General features: G+C 42.1%; 1 protein-coding gene across 2 annotated transcripts in view; it reads right to left on the bottom strand.

The window, feature by feature from the left end:
- Positions 1–1264: 1264 nt before the first annotated feature.
- Positions 1265–20027, bottom strand: part of LOC119180422 (mitochondrial glycine transporter) — a 29911-nt gene continuing 11148 nt past the window's right edge. Inside the window, exons 5-11 of one of the 2 annotated variants that reach the window (XM_037431620.2) lie at positions 18765–18870; positions 12204–12273; positions 10973–11071; positions 8449–8615; positions 6229–6321; positions 4352–4408; positions 1265–3200 (exon numbers count right to left, since the gene is read on the bottom strand). In XM_037431620.2, coding sequence (XP_037287517.2) covers positions 4394–4408; positions 6229–6321; positions 8449–8615; positions 10973–11071; positions 12204–12273; positions 18765–18870 — 550 coding nt within the window. In that variant the 3' untranslated portion in view covers positions 1265–3200; positions 4352–4393. The remainder of the gene's footprint in view (positions 3201–4351; positions 4409–6228; positions 6322–8448; positions 8616–10972; positions 11072–12203; positions 12274–18764; positions 18871–20027) is intronic. The other variant, XM_037431619.2, reaches the window with a different exon arrangement.

The following is a 20027-nucleotide window of genomic DNA, read 5'->3' as shown; positions in this document are numbered from 1 at the left end:
AGTTCACATTATAACGCAAAAGCTAGCGCAAAAGCGAGGCGTGTTCACTGCCGAACTCAAACTGTTATAGTTACTGTCGATATGATTGTAACTCCGTTTTCGACAAAAATGAGCTAGGTTGTGTTCTCAATTTCAGCAAATTGCAGCATGCGTAGAGCTCTGATCTACAATCATTGTCGTTTTCCGTACAAGTTCTGTCTTTTTTTTTTTTCGCAGCTTTTTATTATTACTACCATTATTATGTGCAATTATGAAAGGCCGTTTTTGGTCACTACAGTATCCTTTGCACGGCCACAAACAAACGCACAATCGAATAAGAGTGGACTCATTCTTCAGCAAAACAGGTTTGCCTTTCGTATAAACTTTTCTTTTGAACGTTTACCGGTAATTTTGCGTTTGTTGGTATGTATATACCGTTATTCTGCACAATCAGCTGTACATGCGTCGGCGTTTATTGCTGTCAAAGGGCGATTTACAGACGTGCGAAATGTCGACGGCACATTTCAGTTTGAACAATATAACTATTTAATTTAAACTGAGACGTTGCCCGCAATGCGCTTCATCTAGGCGCGTTAGAAGTAGAGGAGCCCGACGTACGTGTTTCCCTCTTGCGGATGCTAATGCAGTTGACACACACAGCAACTCTAGTAGCTGCAAGATCTCGTGTCAATAAGTAGTTAATTTCTGCTCCTCTCTGTATTTTATTTAAAGGTCGCGCAAATAATTGAACAAATTAAAAAGAAAGCTAGGCAGGTCACTCCTCGCTTCTTTCTTTATTCGTTTTTGCTTTATTAAATCATAGTCCCTCAATAGAGTATTGAAAGACCATGCCTATTATGTTTATATTGGACCAGGCTCTCGTGTGCTGCCTAATGAGCCGTGTTTATCTCTCTTTATCTTTCATCTCCCCCATCCCCCTCTCATGTGCAGGGTAGCAAACCGGCTGCCTATAGACTGGTCAACCTCCCTGCCGTTCTTTTTCCTCCCATTTTCCTTCTTTGGACCAGGCTCGACATATGTTAGCAATGATGCCATTTTTGCCGGAAAATGACGACGCTAGTGACCAATAAAAAATTCCACATTTGAATATATGTAGCACGAATAGAGATAAGAAAAATATTCTGTGTGTAAGTCTTGCCAACGGATGATGAGAAATTCAAATTTTGACAGCAGCCTGACTGTTTGGAGAATATAATTCAGAGTCATGAAAAGGTAGGCTAACAAAAATATATTCACAATTCTCAAGACAGTGAGAACAGCATCATGCGATTAAAAAATTATTTATTTTGACACATATCTACAAGAAACATTCGCATCTGACAATAACAATACACGAAACGACTCCGATAAAAGAGTCTAAAGGCACACGCAGCTGATCGGAGAAGATAAGCACTTGATATAATACCTGCCAAATGCTAGTTAAGCACTAGTTCCACGTCTCTGCCAATTATATCGAGATAACAACCCGCTCAGCCAGCAAACCTGGACACGACTGCTTCAGAGCACACGTATATGTTAAGAAAAGATCATACTTCCATCTGTACAAAATGTTATGAAAAGATGTGAAAAAATAAACTTTTTACAAATAAAAGAGCATTTGATACAATGCAGTACATGCAATGAGAACAGTAGCGTATAGGGCGCCAGAGATGGCCGCACGACGCAAGCCACAAAACTGCGGCATAGGCCACTCTTGCGTGACTTCACTTTTGCATGCAGTTGAAATGATACCGCATCTTACATACAATGCAGGGCCAGTTTTTTTTTTTTTTTGCTAGACTGATGTGCGAAAGAATGTTGAATTTTCCTGTGAATGTATTTCACTAACCTGCCTTCTGGATTGATTTGTACAGCGGAACAACCTGTTGATTCCCAAGTCAATGAAGTTTCTTTAGAAGTCATTTAGCTTGTCATAGGCTAACTCACAGACGAAGTGCAGCCTGCTCTGAATACAAATGACCTGCCAGCGTTATAAAAGAAAAGCGTACCAGTGCTCTACATGTAGCTCAGACAGCTCAAATCAGCAAATCATGGCTGGGCCAGCATCATGCAATTCAGGTCTAAAAATGTTCATGGAACATGTTCATTGCCACTACTCTTAAGCAGTCATGACCGCATTGTAAAACTACACATACTGAAGTTGCTTCCAGCATGACTTGAAGTTTGGCTTTTCACTTCTCTGTATTCCAAAAGCATTTGCAGCAAGGCATTTTTAAACATCGCAAGAGACGAGCAGATATCACGCTTTAACGAATAATTCAACCCCCCGTGGATAGAAGTGTGCTTAGCCGTTGCGGAGAACAAGGGAAAACGTTTCTTGCGCATGTTCACATTCAACCATTACAAAATGCTCACTCCATGTTCCCCACCAAGCCCGAGAGCAGTGTAATTGTGGCCACCACGATGCCCCGAATGACCGCAGCTTTAAAAAAAGGGAATTTGCATGGCTGGCGAACAAGTGGTATCTATAGTTTGTAAATGAGCAAGCAATTAAGTAAGCCACTCTATAACGAAGCCATTAAAAGAAAGCCAAGGGACTTGCTGTGCTCGAGGCATGGTAATTGAAATGAACATGGAACATGTCAATACAAGCCACCAAAACCCTCAAAAATCAGTTTAGGAACTACCTAATGAGCGACCTCGTCATGAACTGTGTTTATTGTGAAAAGAGTTACACACTCTAAGACATATTTTTGTCACAATGACAATCGTCTTTGTTGCATCTTAACGTTGCACACGTCACAGCTTTCATTCACAAGGAGTGCACGTGTTTCCAAAGTGGCGTAGCATTCTTAACAGGAAAGTAGCAAGCACGGGGTTTTCAAGAAAGAAAACCGTAAGTGACTTGGGCAACAATTTTCGTTCGGCGACAGAATGATGTCCCAAAGTGTGCAGCCATTATGATTAAAGGGTTAAGTTCAATCACAGATCCTACTCAACACTGTTTGCATGAACTGACGACCTTTAAGACAAGCTTGAAGCACAAATGACTAGACTGAGTAACAAACAGTGGGAGATGTATCTACATTGAGGAACCCCAGTGTGTATCGGGGATTCTGGATGAAATCTGGCCCTGAGGTGCCACGCAGGATTGTCATCGCTAGAACGAAAGATGGCGAGATGACTTTTTTTCTTTTCTTGGCTCCAGCGCACTGAAAGACTGCCTTATTGGTTCATTTCTTGATGAATCCCTTGGTAACCTGAAAAAGAGACAGAAGAGATTCGCATACATCAACAATGAGCATTTGCATATGCAGTGTCTACGCGATATTCAGTAAAAAAAAAAGGAGCAGGATTAAAGAGCTGCCACACTGCTTTTGAATTTTTGAGAAAGCCTACCTTGGACAGTTCTCCATTCTCGAAGATTAAAGTTGCGCAAAGCTTTCACATATTTCAGATAGCTCTACTGTCTTCCCTGTTTTCATCGTTTATTTATTGCTTGCGGAGGAATCGCCTTAATCATACGAGGTGCCTTGTGCACAATAGTGTATACGACATGCTTGTGCTAATTGTGTCAACCAGCCACAAAGAAAGAGTTAGGTACATTAAGGTTTGGTTGAACTGAACGTCCTGCTTAAGTAATAGAAGTGTCTTCATTTTAACATAAATTCGCAGTGTACTGTAGCATATGACCACTGAAGGCACTACCATGTTCAATGCGACCTTTAATGTACCACCACCGTGATTCATGCCAAATAAATTTTTATTTGCTAAAAACTAACATTACTGGAAACGAAATCACAATATAGTTTGAGCATAAAGTTAGATTCTTTAATATACTTAAACAGAACATGGCTCCAGGAAAAAAATATATTTAATTACAAATGAATTAACATTAACTACTATAAAAAACAAATCAAACTATATTATGACAATATTTTTGATGCAGTTGAATATCGTGTGCCTTGGAATGATGTGAAAATATTACGCACTTACAGACATGTTCTCATAAGTGGAGCCTGGAAAGATAATCACAAAAGCTACACGGAGGATTCCCCACCTGCCTGGTGCACACTATAACGGTAAGCTATATATGCAAGTATTGACTTTCCAATAAATGTCTACTAGCTCATCATGGTGCATTTTTTAAGCCTTCCTCTCGTCAAGATAGTTATAGTGCGCAAGCAGAACGACAACAAAGAGAGAAGGACACGGCCTCTGTGTTGTCGTTCTGTTCTCGCGCTATAACTATCGTCATGTCATACCAACTAGCCCAAGCTGCCACACTTCTAACTTCCACTCGTGTTGTCAGATAGCACTCTTTACACGACGGTACGGACGTCACAGCAAAACACAGCGTCACACGGCCAAACAAACTGACAAGACCGAAAGCAGACAAGACACTACTTGCCACACAACACAGACAAGAACAACGCCACGGCATAAGCAGGCGTCACGTAGTCACAGCCTGAAAAGCAAACAACACAAAAGCACCGTGAGAGAACTGTATCACTTTCAAGACATTCTTTCCATTACCGCTTAATCCCTTAACAAAAAGCATGCACCGGGTGGTAATTCTCGTGTTTTATATGAGGTGTCTCTTCTAAGCACGGTTCCACGTATGCACTGCCTTATCAACTTCCATTCATTAATCATCAATTATTTTGTAAATATTGCAAGTACGCATAAAGGATTGTAGAAGAGCGGAAATTACGATCATGGGTACAGCATGGTAAACACAAATTTAACAAAACTAAGGAAGTAGAGTTTTCAGAGTTGAAAAAAAAAAGAATGATACACTATTAATGAACACATGATCAACCATGGAGATAAAATACAACTGAAAATATACAGGGTAATCAATACAAATTTAAGTATGCACAGTTTCTTATAGCCAATTGTCTGTTGCAAGATGTTCCCCTCAAATGATTACACATTACAGTAGACTCCCATTAAATGAAACTCTCTTTTTAAACGAAATTGCTGCTTAAATGGAACAACTGCCTCTAATATAATTGGTTTCATACTTAAATATTGTATCCCTGTTTATCTCTCAGTAAACGAAACTCCTCTTAAATGAAACCCCTTTTTCTGGTCCCTTCAGGTTTCGTTTAAAACGAGTCTACGTATACCTTACGTATGCTAATGAGGAATGGCAGGTTCACACAAATTAGTGTTTTGAAACTTAATATATGCCCATGTAAATAATCTTGTAAGCCCAAAGTTACGTGTGAATGGAGAGAGCCGTCAAACTCCAAACTTCTCCCAAATTTTATGTTTGAACCCAGGCTCTGATGTCAGTTCGATATCACGAATTCATTGGTGCTTTTGCACACCTGGGTCCGTTTTACACCAATAATTTAAGAAAGCCGTAATCTATTATTTTCATTCCCATTTTTTAAATTTAGATACTGTGTCTCTTATTTATAAGAGCATTTCATTTGACATGATGACTGCCATGACAATGAACTAGTACTTCCAAACATTCTTTTACCAACTTTCGTGTGACAGATTGAACTACTCCGCATAATGCTGCTGTACGGAACTCAAACACTCTCTGTTAACACACAGTCACCTTCTGTTAGCCTGTAATATTCTTAAATATAGACATGACAATCTTGTGGCACAGCATATGGAGTGACCGGCTGAGAAACCCCCCGAAGTCTCACAACATCTCAGGGCAAGAAGAAATTTGCCTAGCAGTCAGTGCCGTAAGATCCCATGCGAGCGCTCCGACCCGAGCAAGCGACCAGTCCTTTTTTTTTTCGGGAGCTTTTAAATAGGCACCATTGAAAGAGGAAGCACACCCCCCTCCTTTGTTTCTGCCATTTTCACATTGTTTTTTTTTTTTTTTCGCCAGTCGAGAGGAAATAAAAGCACTTCATGAGTGCGTGTTCATTCGAGCATTTCATTGCTGTGCATTCTTAATACTAAGCAGCTGTTTTGCCACCACCTCGAGCTTTCGATCCACAGCCGAGTAAAGGCCATCCCTCCAAACCTTGTCAGATTATTTTTCACAGCAGGGAAGGGTGCTTTGTCAGGGTTTCAAGGTACTCGTTTTGTGCACGTCCTTTGTTGACATCATTATGGCAAGTTGGTATTCAATTTCAAAGGCGAGAGACGCTAAATAAGAGACAATGAAGGAAGCTTTGCAATAGTGTTGTCATTTTCTTCGGCCTACCCTATTTGTCACACTATTAGCCTTCAATATCATTTCGCGTTGAATTTCTTGAAGCTGCGGTTCTCAACTGCCTCGCCAAGCGTACCACAAGAGAGGCAACGACTTGCCTGTTCATAGAATGACCAAGCCATGGCAGTGACCAGTGTCCTTCGCAGCATCCTCGGTACCAGTCCACGGAAATACCCCACCACACCTTCCTCCTGCAAAGTGACAGTGCCGTTCAGCTACGACTGCTTGCAAAACAAAAGATGGTGTTCAAAGATGTCACTGTTCGAGCGAGTAGGCATTCCATTGCTGCAGCATGTGTTAGTATGACACATTAAAGTAAAGAAAATGCACCACCAAACACGGGTCATTTCACATGTGCTTGTAACACAATATACATAAACTCAATAATGCGCAACGAGTTAATGTTTGGTGCATACAAAAGAACAAACTTTAAGGGCAAGAAATAAGCAGTTCGAAGTTAAGCACTCATGTGTCACTTGATGTGTGCTGTTTTTTATAGTTTATGCATCACTCTGCTATATGCTGCAGTCGCAGAAGTATTGAGTATTGATGTAAAGCTACGTCGGTCCCAGATATATCAAACTCGGATATATCAAATTATTTGCTATATCCAGCAATTGAGAAATTCCTTTGAATTTCCCATGCAATAGTGAGGGCAGTGCACCCGTATATCAAACTCCCGCACAGAGGGACATCCGCTACATCGAACGCTGCGCGGCACTGAAGCCCAGAAAGTGCATTTTTCTTAGCAAATGTTGATCAATTTTTAGCCACAATCTTAACAAGTTCTGATTCCTTTGAGTGCGCAGGTGATGAAAAGTCAGTGTTACCAGCTTAATTGTGCTGATCTGCTTCGTTGTGTGGCGCTTGCGAGTGCACCAGTATGTTTGATGCACGAACTGCAGGTCTTGACGCATGGGCACAGTGTTTTTCAAAAGACCGATTGCCAGGACCATCAAAATGAGAATGTGAAGTGACTCGGCGATATCATTGCAATGTTCGCATTCCCTTCATTGTTTGTTGGCGCACAATGGCATGCAAGCCTGAAAAGCATGGTCTCCTAAATGTGCAATATGTGACTTACTGATGTGACATATTTTTAGTGTTCTCGGTTTCAAAATGCATGTCTCGGAAGTTACGCTTTTTCTAGCTTTACCCGTCTTAAGCATCCGAAAGCAGCAGCTGCTAGCTACAAAGCCACAAGTGCCAATATCGCCAACATGTTGACAGTGAGAACTTGGCATCGTCTTTTGCGCCTTGTGTGGACTTGTGTACTTCTTGCCTCGCTCCTGATAAATTCTCATTCGGGAGTCGAACACAACATTGGCCCTCTCGTAGAGATGAGAATTATGACTGACGCTCGGAGCGACATCAAGTAAAGCACCGTCGTGAACTTTCCTTGCGGGCCAGGTGATGGCTTTGGGTGCGTCATGACCGCTGACAACGTACGGTGCCTCAGTGAACTCTGCGACTCATCGGCGTTTCCGGGCGCCATCCCAGACAGTGAGCGACTTCATCAGTGCAAATGACGACGTAGCTGTTTCTGACTGCATCGATGCTGAGATAATGGCAGCCGTTGCCAGTGCTGCGAAAGTGTTCCCGTGTAGTTATAAATATGCCACCGCCTTCGCTTCTGCCGCTAACCAGCCTTTTGCCGCGCTGCAAAGCTTGCATTGGCGTTGCACGTCAATAAACGCTGTTCACTGATTTGGAAAGCTTCAATGATATTGAGGACGACTGGAACTTGACGGCGCGCAAGAAGCAAGGCAAGTTTACGAACTATTTTCATGCGAAATAAAGTGCAGTAACTTGCAATTTCCACCTTGTTCTTCATTATACTGCAAGCGAATCGTTATGTTAGCACTTGTAATGATTTCTAAGGCCTGGCTTTAATTTATGCTTTACCTACGCATATATTGTGTTTCGAATTATCAACATATCAAACTATTTCGTGATCCCCTTCCAGTTCGATATATCCAGATCGACTGTATAACATACAAAGCTAATATGAATGCGACCACTACTGCATAACAAAGGCAATATCAATGCAACATCTGTACAACTGTACTTGAGTGCCTCATGCCGCAGATGTAAGGCGACAGACTAGTGTCATGCACGTTGAATCGGCAAGTCACCTGTTTTGCCACCATTGCAGCGATGGAATATCTCAGAATTTTCATGCTCAGTCAGTTCCTTCAAAATTTTGTTTACGTATTAGTTCTGCTAAAACTTGGAAACCTGTGTGTTATTCTCACTCCTGCTTAAGCACTGAGTGAGGCTGAAGCATGCATAATGAAGTTAATTAGTAAATCAAATACCTTGGCTATTAGGAGGATAGTGGTGAGGATGCTTTGGAACTTGGCTGGCTGCAACTGCATGTGGGTCTTGATCACGTCGGCCGGCTGCGTGATGACCGAGGCGAGCAGGCCGGCGACCACACCGCAGGTGAAGTTGGCGGCCACCAGGTGGGTCCCTTCCTTCACACCTGGACGGACAAGATGAGCAGTACACGTCCTCTTAGCAGAGAGTAGCTGCTACTGCGACAAGCAACATTTGACGTTTACACATAAACACATAGAGGATACGTCTTTCAACCTATTCGTGACTAAAGTAGGTAAGTGTGCAAATACAGACGCAAGAGAAGGGTGTCAAGGCAACGAAAATGCTGATGGCGAACTGAAGAGGCTGAAAATAATGACGTAAAAACTTCTCCGCACATGCGCAGGCGCTCCGTGCAGACAGGTGCGCTCCATGCCCTTGCATGTGCAGATGACTTTATGTCTACCTTCTTTCCACTGCAGCGTGCCTTTTCCCTTCATCGTCCCACTTGTGTTGCCTTGACCCCTTTTGCCTTGTCTGTACTTGAACGCCTACTTTCTCTTGTCACACATCAATTAGCTTTTCGTTGCTTCAAGTTCTAACATGTCCTAAGTGGCTCCTAATTGCCAGAGTAGTCAGTACAGTTGAACCCCACTACAGCGAAACTGACAGGGTGCGGAAAAAGTTTCGTTGAAGCGAGAATTTCGTTGCAGTGAAATAGAAAAAAAATATTGCTGATCTGAGCCAGTAAAATAAAGGAATGTTTAATCTCAAAATTCTCACCCATGCATAGCGAGGCCATGATGAAAAGCACGCTGAAACAATGCCTAAAACCGCTTTCATGAACGAACCAAACAGTTGCATTAACACGTTAACACCAGCAGCTGTCCGCCGTCAAAAGTGTCCGAGAACGCCGAGATGGAGGCAGGGTATCGTGGAGCAGCGAATTTTGCATTATTCTATGCCATTCTTATCATCCATCACTCGCGGCTAGCTGATTTTGTTGACAATGCAGACGAACAGCCGCTCTGATTAGTTACCACACTGGCCAAGGGCGAACATAATGATAAGCATCAGAATCGGAAAAGGCATCGTGCCACGGTGCCTGAGCCATGAACCAAGAACTGAGTGACTGAGCTTCAACTTCGGATCGTCTGCGGCTCAAAAGCAAGTCAGTGGCAAAACAAAAGCAGGGCAGTCTCATTGCCATCACTATCGATCAATTGCGGCGCCTATGTTTGCTGAACGGCGGCGGTATAGCAGCGGTTTCTGGTGGTGCCAACACGTGTTTTAAACTTCGTTGACGCACTTTCGCTCTCTGAAATTGCATTGAAATGTTAAAGATTGGGTTTACTGCATAGCAATAAGTATCTGAGCCTGAAATTGCATAGTAAAATTTTGTTGAAGCGGTACAATCGAAGAAAAAGTGTTCGTTGTGGCGACAATATTTATGCATTGACTCCTATGGACTGCTGACGGGGAATCGTGATTTTTTCGTTGAAGCGGCATTCGTTGTAGCGGAGTTCGACTGTAGAATTTTTCGATGAACCGAGTCTTTATCTTTTGTACAGTGATGTCTCACAAGAAAATGCCACTCTTTTTTTCCACCTTATCATTGTTCCCTGTGCAGAGTCAGACCAATACATGCTAACTTATTCCTACCTCTCTCTATTCCTGCAATGAAGTTCCCCTATTGGGCTTTCGTGGTTTAGTCCAAAGCACTCATGATAAGACAAGACCCACATGTCACATTAACATGAATGGTGGAATCTTAATGCACATTGCTGCATTGCATGAGGTGCACTTAATATCACACTAGAATGTCGTCTTGATGCATTTGCATTAAGTGCATCTTTGAGTGTGCTTAGCACAATGAAAAAGGCAGGCACGCGAATCTGGTTACTGTTCTGTCTTTTTTTCCCTTGTAAACCTCCATTACAGGACACACATAACAAAAAAAGCACCATGAAGCAACATTAGGAACAGATAGCGCCATTTACACAAATCGTTCATAACATGCCGCCGAGAGACACTACACACAAGGCCACCTAAACAACCCCCTAAATATGCTCCTGCATATAATGACAAACTAAGCTTTATTCTTTAACTATAGCACTTTATTTATAGTTACATTATAAGTTTAAGCATTATAAAGAGGCTCAAAGTTTTTGCCCGAGATATTTTTATTTGTTTGTTTGTTCCGTTGCCCAGCGCACAGTTTCTGACTTCTGAAGTTTGTGTTCGCTTGCAAGTTTTCGCATGCTGCTGGCATAAAAAAACGTCAGCAGATAATGGTGAGGACTTGGCAGCATCTACCATCGGGCTAGTCAGTTTGAAGTTGAATTTACTGGTGCGAACACTCAAACAGGACGCGGGCGTGCTTGTCTGCATCCCGTGTTTTAGGCCTCTGCCTTGAGTACTTGTATCACTCGATTCAACTTCAGACGGTGATCACTGCATGCAATTCAGTGAATATAAAGGGCGTGCACATGCGAATACTTTGTGCAAAAAAGAAAATCTCACTTTCGGGGACAAAGCGCTTTGCTTGCACGTAGAAGACGAGGTAGATACCCGAATACGGAGCGTCCCGAACCAAGGTCGGAACGAGACCGGAGTAAAGACCTGCAATGAAGAAAAACAGTCAGAATTGCAAGCTAAGTACTAAACAACCAATTAAAAGGTTTCAAGTGTACAAGGTGCATTACTATACAGTTGAACATGTACAGTAGAATCCCTTTACAAGAGACCCTGATACAAGAGACAAATGGGTATAAGAGACACCAGTGTGGCTACAGTAATATACTGGTCGATAAGAAAGTGCATACGAGATACCTTGCTTATGAGAGACGTCCCATATAAGACACAAGAATCGCTGCCCACAGCATACCTCTTATAGAGAGGTTTAACTGTATGTCATTATGTCTTGCATTCTCGTTAGAAGGCGCAAGTTGTGCCATTTCTCTCTCTTTATTTTTTTCTGAAGATCATGGTGGCATTCTAGCTGTACGAGTCATCAACAAATAAGGGTGTCGTAATTTGTGTGGAAGCTGGCCTATTAGTTACTGCATGTTGGTACAACAGAAATAACATTTAGAAAAGTCGCACGGACAACAAAGCATTTCTTTTTTTTAAGAACAACGAAAAAAATTTTGAACCACGTAAAAATCCAAATGTACGTGCACAGCAGTGTTCATGCTAAAATTAACACTAAGGACTAAAATATACGCATCGACATGAGTTGGAACCAAAAACTATTTCTGATACCGAGCTAAAAAAAGGAACAAGGTGTCACTACTGTTGTCCACTGGAAATAGTGGAGAACTCAAAAGGTTGAGAAACAACAGACCGCTCAATGACAAAACTCTTCGGCCATAACCTCTGAAATATGGCGGGGCCTTCATTACAGTGAAGAAAACTTGGAAGCTTTAGCCTGATAGGTCAAATCAAACCAGACCAGGTGTACCCATCGCATAGATAGGAGCTAGCTAAACCCTTTCTACACTATAAAGAATGCAAAAAACCGTATAAAATGTGTGTGTGATGTTTAAGAGTGCTAGCGACTGCGCTAGTTGTCGTTTGTATCTTATAGACAAGATGATACATGTCATTAACAAAGAGACTTGGAGGCCATTATTATATTGACAAATAGGCAGAACCATCAGCCTTGCAGCAGTGCAGAGACTGCTTCAACTGCAGAAAATGAGCGGTTTATCAACATTTAGACATTTTCACAAATGGTCACCCGAGTGCCTACCTCGCAGACCACTTGTTCTGTAGATGTCTCTGGTGGCTTCACTCATGGTCCTGTAGTGATAAACCTCGCTCTGAAAATAGGAAACAAGAAGAAGAAAATTGAGGTGTTTGACGTCTTTGAACTAGTATTCGGACGCTAAACCGACTGAACTCTGACATATTTGCAGAAGCAGCGTTCAGGATTCCCTGAAGTGCCACAATGATTATTTGTGGCACGGGCAGTGAGTGACTCTCTCGTTTCTCTTGCAAGCACTTCCAAACGAGCACTCACTTCTCGTTTTTCGAACATTCACAAAATTTGTTATAAAAATAAAACTAACATGAAAACAATATTTATGGTTCAACTTATGAGTTATATTGAATAGATATGGCACTGGAGCATATGTTTACAGAAGAACCTGAATAACTGTGATCATTAATGAAAATTAATGGAATGAAATGATGATGGTATATAATGTTTTATGATGCCAGGGCCATTCGATGATTAAAGAGTGCCAGGGCAAGAAATAAATATAATTAATTATTTGATTGAATTATTTCAGTGTAATATTTTTTTGTCAACAGTTGAATCGTTGCCACGCCCAGTGGAGCACATCTCAACCACGTGTTTCTTTCAAAGTGGCCTCTGATATTTGTGCAAAACAGACGCTTGACCACAGAAACGCAACAGACCATACGAACGCCGATGTGCAAGTCTCAACTGCGATACGCCTACCACGTCGAGGATTAGGATCGCCTCCAGATTTTCCTCAATCAACCTGTCAACTGCTTTGAATAAACTATTCCTTTCATGGAAATATTTTGATTTTGAGACTGTTGACAATGAAGTAAAGCAACGATATGGCTTTATTTTTACACAACAGTCAAACTTCATTATACTGAAGTTACATCTTACAAGAAAATAAGTTCGTTATATAAAAAAATTCGTAATAGATGTTATTCCTAACACTGTAACTATTGAAAGTCAATTTTTCTTTTATTTAAATATTTCGTTATATCCATGTTCGTTATACCAAGGTGTGAGTGTACATTGCAGCACCGTCTTAATGCTTCGGAGGTCATGTTTAAGTGCTTCTTGGGTACTTAAACTGCAAGAGATTTTTAATAATGGAGTCTCTCTCTCGGTGACAATTTGCACATGGGCTGCTCACACTAAAAAAGGTCCCCTCCTACTTTAAAAGCTGAAATTATGAAGAAAGCAACAACGTAGAATCCATTGTTCTTCAACAGAAGAGGATAACGACTCTGTTATCTTCAATTACACTATCTCGAGTGATGATTCCGAAATTCAGAGTGAAGCCAGTGTTAAGAGACAAGTGCTGCACTGCAGACATCAACAGCCATCCTTCGTGCCTGCATTCGGGTCCTAGAACTGTAAGGTAAGGTACTCCATATTGAGCACACAGATTAGTTGAAGTTACTTTACAAGTGGGGTGTTGCACACGAAGATACAAAGCACAGCAGGAAAGAATTAAACTTACTCTTGGCAAGGGGGTGACATTTGTTTTTAAGCACAGTCACTAGGTGCAGAAAAACCTGTCCACTAAGTTGCGATGTTTTCACCAAATTATGGCAAACCATGGCACACAAAATGTGCTGTTATCTATTGTAATGTTTTACCTGATAAAATCTAGATGTGATTGCAAGGCATGTCCTAATGCAGTGGTTCGTAAATGGGCGTCCAGAGACCCTAGGGGGTCCGCGAAGCCATTTCTGTGACCTGCGATACCTTCAACCGCATTTTTCTTTACGCTTGACTGTGCACCGTATGGATTGATTGATTGATATGTGGGGTTTAACGTCCCAAAACCACTGATGATTATGAGAGACGCCGTAGTGGAGGGCTCCGGAAATTTCGACCACCTGGGGTTCTTTAACGTGCACCCAAATCTGAGTACGCGGGCCTACAACATTTCCGCCTCCATTGGAAATGCAGCCGCCGCAGCCGGGATTCGAACCCGCGACCTGCGGGTCAGCAGCCGAGTACCTTAGCCACTAGACCACCGCGGCGGGGCGGCCCCGTATGGATGGACTGTCCAAAATGAAGAGATGTGGCACGTTTGTTTGATGTTTTTGGTAGCAGTAAAATGCACCTATTTCATTGCTCCAGTTGTGTTAATTTACCTACGTATCCTCCCTCACTCTGCTCCGCTGCAAGGGGTCCCCCATCACTGACACCAGCCCACAAGGGGTCCCGGACCAATCCATGGCTGAGAACCACTGTCCTAGAGGGTACTCTCGCATAATCTTGACTGTCTGCAGTTTTTTATTGTGCATTTAAAATTCACAACATGGTTATTATTATTTTTCTTGCATTTTGTGCCCAATAATCACGGCTGCAGTTGCTAGGAGTTGAACCCCCATTCCCGAGCTTACCAGCACGATACTTTGCCTGCTAATCTACCATAAAGTGTGCCCGTAGGGATAGGCTCTGCGTTATCAACGGCACAATAAAATTTCAAACATCCCCGGCACCCGTATCGCATGCACGAGCCTCCGTAGATAAGTACGTTGGTAAGTAAACACGCAGCGTACATTGCATCGTAACCAACTCTCTATGGGCCCTCTGGCTTTAACATACAGCATGGATTCACGGCACGGCAGAAGGACAATTTTTCTTCATCTAAGCAAGCAAGTTCTATAGCACACATGCACACACAATTTCGATTCGCCCATCACCTGCTTTTCGCTATCGTTTTGTACTTAGAGGCTGTGGCTCAGCGAAGCTGTCTATGATAGCTTTTTCTGCAGCCCTCTTGTCCCTGTATTTTCTTGAGGCAGAAATGAAAACTATTATTATTATTATTATTATTATTATTATTATTATTATTATTATTATTATTATTATTATTATTATTATATCTCATCCTTTTCACCTGTTGAAAAGGAGGAAGTGCCCAGCATGCTTACATGTCTCCCGATGCTTCTGTAGGGTGCAGTAGGGCGAAATGCGTCTTGCCAGACAAGACAAGATAAGTGATAAGCGATAAGGAGAGATGTCTGCGACAAGCGTATCATGGCGTCCGACTGCCCTGCGCAAACACGAAACCCGCGCGCTTCGTGCTTCCTCAAAGCCAAAGGTGAACGACCATAAGAGCCCGCACACCCGAAGCGCGGCATGCAACAGGCCACACACTGCACGAACTTCCGGGTGACGACAGCCGTGTGGATCGAGGCTCGCGGCTTTGGCGCAAGGGAACGCTAAGCGAAGTGTACAAGCGTCCGGCTGACCTCCTCTGATATTGTTGCTTCAGATAAACGCGAAGATGTTTCTGCGTTATACGAAGACACATTTGTAGATTTACAGAAAAAAAAGTACAAAAAGTACCGAGATGGTTTTTGAGACGAACTTCAGTCAAGCTGTCCTTATATGCTTAAGTCATTTGCAGATCCTGGAAATTTTCTCTTTGAATTGCAATTTCGGCTGATCAGTTTTAGCCTTTTAATGGACAGCAATTTTTTCTTGAAAAAAAAAAACACTGACCGACACTTTCCTGTTTTTTTTTTCAGTACACAAAGTATTCGCTCTAGTGAGTGAGCGCCCATGAGTGGCTTGTTTTTCCCACTTCTGTCTGGAGGTGCCAAAAAACTTTTTACGTGTATTAAGCTCGGAATAAAATTTTTTTCTGAAGTCATGGGGTTGCATTCAAATAACAAGAACGGCATATCACTTGAGACGACCAGTTTTCTTCAGTCACTTAATGCCACATTTGGTAAACAGTGACGACACAGTAATTTTTCCAATTTCGTAAAGTGTGCCGCCACTGAACATCTAGCACATGGGGCTTTGGGCTAACTTAAAGAAATCATTGAGTATTATCAAATGGAAAGTAATTTACTCTCAAACCACAATAACTCACTGGAAAATGCATCACATCATCATCATCATCATCAGCCTGACTACGCCCAATGCAGGGCAAAGGCCTCTCCCTTGATCCGCCAATCAATCCGGTCTTGTGCTTCCTGTTGCCACGTTATACCCGCAAACTTTTTAATCTCATCGGCTCACCTAACCCTTTGTCTCCCCTTCGTGCGTTTGCCTTCACTGGAAATCTAGTAAGTGACCGCCGGTTATCCTGCCTACGTGTCCAGCACATGTCCATTTCTTTTTCTTGATTTAATCTATGATATCCTTAAGACCGGTTTGTTCCCTGACCCACTCTGCTTTCTTCTTGTCCCTTAAGGTTACACCTATCATTTTCGTTTCCATCGCTCGCTGCGTCGTCTTCAATTTAAGCTGAACCCTCTTTGTAAGCCTCCAGGTTTCTGCTCCGTAGTTAAGTACTGGCGAGATGCAAATGTTATATACTTCCCTCTTGAGGAGGATGCATGAGTGCAATATAACCCTACCGTTCTGACTTGCTTTCAATGCAGCCTCTAAAACCTCAGCACAAAATTGCTTAAATTTCATGGATTCCTCTATTTCAGCCATTCATAACGATTCACTAACCAAATGAAATATAAAACAACAAAGCATGCCACGTCTTCAGTCTCACACACTGTACGAGTGCGCATCAGAACACATCTAGTGTTACAGGACAAGCGACACGTCGGACACTGTCAAGCTTACATCGTGTCCTTTGCCTAATGATTATAAAAATACAAATAAGAATTAGTTGATAACAGCAAGGACTTACTTATTGCCTGTACCTCATCAAGCATAAACCGGCAAAGCAAGCATGAAGCTTCTTTAGAAAGCGTTGTCTTTAGGCATCAACTAGGCGTCAGGCTCATTTAATGGCCTCTTCAAAGTTTAATAAATTGATTGATTGCTTTATTTGATTCGTCACAGTACAGCGTAACAGGCTTTGATGTGCAGCTTTGAAGAGCAGTTAAACCATGCGAGAACAAGTCAGCTCGGTGAAGGGCAGCTTCCTCCATTATGCAAAGCTCAGCTACTGCAAAGAGGATAGACAGTATCCAGCTATCTATTTTTCCTAACCGTATTACATTGTTTGTGGCAAACTGACAAAGTGGACTCGCAACCATATGAGAAGTAGCAGAGGCGTAAGGGGAAGGGAGACGCGAATGAATGCTGTCATTGATGGCAAGAGACGGGAAGATCGCGCGACTGCCGCGATAGGCGTGTGACAGACCGGTTAAAATAAAAGAAAGGAAAGAACACGCAGTCGTACCAGCTTCGTCAGTTGTGCAGAGTTTGCTCGCCGAGATAGCGGGAGGCTCAAACCAGCTTCGCGCAACCACGTTCTTATCGGTGCTGCATCGTCAGCAGAAGATTACTGTACCTTGCCGGCTCCGAGAACTGCCGGTTCGACTTGTGTAGACAAAGAACACGATCGATAAGAGGCACCAAGTGCTTTAAAACTTTGATTTGTTTCCCGTTGTCGGCTGTGTAAAAGTAGAGTATACCCACATGACTGTCAAAGGCGTCACATTACGCCGCAGAGTACGGCATGCCAACCATTTCAGAGAGCACGGACAGAGCTTTGCACTAACGTGCAAAGAATCACACTAAGCTACCCAAATTGACCGAGAGTGCAGCATGTGAGGTCAGCCGTACGAAAGAAAACAAAGACCATTTACTTGACCACTCTTCCAAAATTTCATTAGAAAGCTACATGTTTTCTAAACGGTTGTAATGATTGGGTAATTGTCTACCTTCTGCGACTGCTACTAGAACACAATCACAATTGTGTTTAGGCTCACAGGTTAGTGAAGGCTCTTTTGTTCTCTGCGAGAATAATGGTCCTGTGTGAGCATTTTTAACTAAAGCAGCACGCTCCCACATAGGTCACCGAATCTACCCCACATTCGCTTCCTAGGCCCATCTCTCTTATCTTTCACATTTTCCCTTTCTCCAAGGCAGGGTGGTCAACCAGATGCTGTCCTGGTCAACATGCCTGTCTTGTGTTTCCATTACGCTAGGTGCTCTAATGGGAGGATGCAAAGTTTGCAAATTCCTTTGTAAGTTGAATGCTGATTCCTTGTTTCCTGCCTTACACAGATGGAGGCAGAATGGGTCGGGGAAGGGGGGCGGGAGGGGTATCTCCTAAAGCTTTCACACACCTCTTCTTGTGCCCTCTCCCTGAGAGACAACATTGACCAAACACAATGCGTAAGCTACCTGCTCTATGCAAGACACGCTGTTGCCAAAACACCAGTGCAATGATATATATATATATATATATATATATATATATATATATATATATATATATATATATATATATATATATATCCTTCACTCCGACGAAGGCAGGCCCACCTGCCGAAACGTTAGTAAAACTAGTGTTTTTTCGCACGTTTGTCGACCTCTTTTTATACTGTGTATATGTATATATATATATATATATATATATATATATATATATATATATATATATATATATATATATATATATATATATATATATATATATATATATATATATACACACACACACACACACACACACACACACACACACACACACACACACACACACACACACACATTTATGTTGAGTGCTGAACATGAAGCAGCAATTTTTCCATAGCGTTAAAACGAAGTTGCAATCCAAAGTGAACAACAACAAGAAAAGAAAAAGAAATCAAAGATTACCTCAAATCTGGTCTTGATAACCGTGACTGGCAGCAGCACGACACCGGATATGGCCCGAGCGCTGGCACCGAGGAACATGGCTTCGCTTGAGCTCGGGTTGTCGAGGCTGCGAAGTCGTGGCAACCCGTTATTCCAGCCGTCGCCGAAACTAAGCCAGAACGCAAATCCGCAGGCCATTCTCGTTGAGCTACAGAATCGGCTTTTCAAGTGTGCCCATCACTGGATCAGGTTGGTGGCACATGATGAAACTATTATTCTAACTTTTCGTTACAATGCCAGATCACGGTATACGCAACAAAAATTGTAAAAATTGCAAGTTGCATGCGAATTTTTCCCACATGCACAGCTTCACAGATGATTATCCTCTCCTTTGATGCAGTTAACACTGAAAATATATATGAAATTAACTTAGATATGTTTCCCGAAGATAGATTCACAAAAAAAAGAAACAAAATAAGAATGCAATTTCCAATAAATTTCTGCCCCCTCCCTTACCCCCCCCCCCCATATAAGGTTTCAAAGCAACACTGATATTAGTTTTGAAGCTTGAACAGAAAAAAAAAAAAAATAGTGCTCAATTATATCGGTATTGCTATGAAGCCGAATCTCAATGCAAACTTTGTATGCTACACTGTACCGAGAAGCCATACTAAACTTCACTGTAAAAGCATCCGATGAAGCAACATTGCCTGAACGCAGAAAACAGAGTTGCTTTTAAAGTTCTAACGCACACTAACGATTGCACCAGAACTTTTTCACAGGGCATTTCGAAGCTGCTATGCGCTGTTACTTCAATCCAACTACCTATATCCGCAGGTTTTGCTTTCGCACATATTTCTCAGAGTGATTATTCGATATAAATAAAAGTATTACGCAGGAAAAGTTAGCCGGACGTGCAAAATAAACAGTATACTGTCGCGGCGTAATGCGAGCAAAAGATGACAGCAACTTGCAGCAGCGAAAGAGTGTGTTCGGGATCAGCTAACAGTGAGACGCCTGCTTCGTTGTCGTCTCCGAAAAACCCACCCACAGCCCCACTAGCCGGAATCGGCAAAACGTTCTTATCGCCGTTCTCTTCAACAGTTACACAAAATACACACGTTGGGGAGAGTACAAGTATATGTTATTCGCAGTAACATTGACATCCCTTGCTCACTAGTATATATATATATTATATTTATTTATTTACTCATTTATTTATTATTTACAAAAAGCCCCTACAAGAGGATCCACAAACGTAAGATATAATGAGGGACTTTACGG

This window comes from Rhipicephalus microplus, chromosome 7, assembly GCF_043290135.1.
Source record: "Rhipicephalus microplus isolate Deutch F79 chromosome 7, USDA_Rmic, whole genome shotgun sequence".
NCBI classification, from domain to species: domain Eukaryota; kingdom Metazoa; phylum Arthropoda; class Arachnida; order Ixodida; family Ixodidae; genus Rhipicephalus; species Rhipicephalus microplus.
Note: the sequence above shows the minus strand (reverse complement) of the source record. Positions and strands in the feature narration are given on the sequence as shown.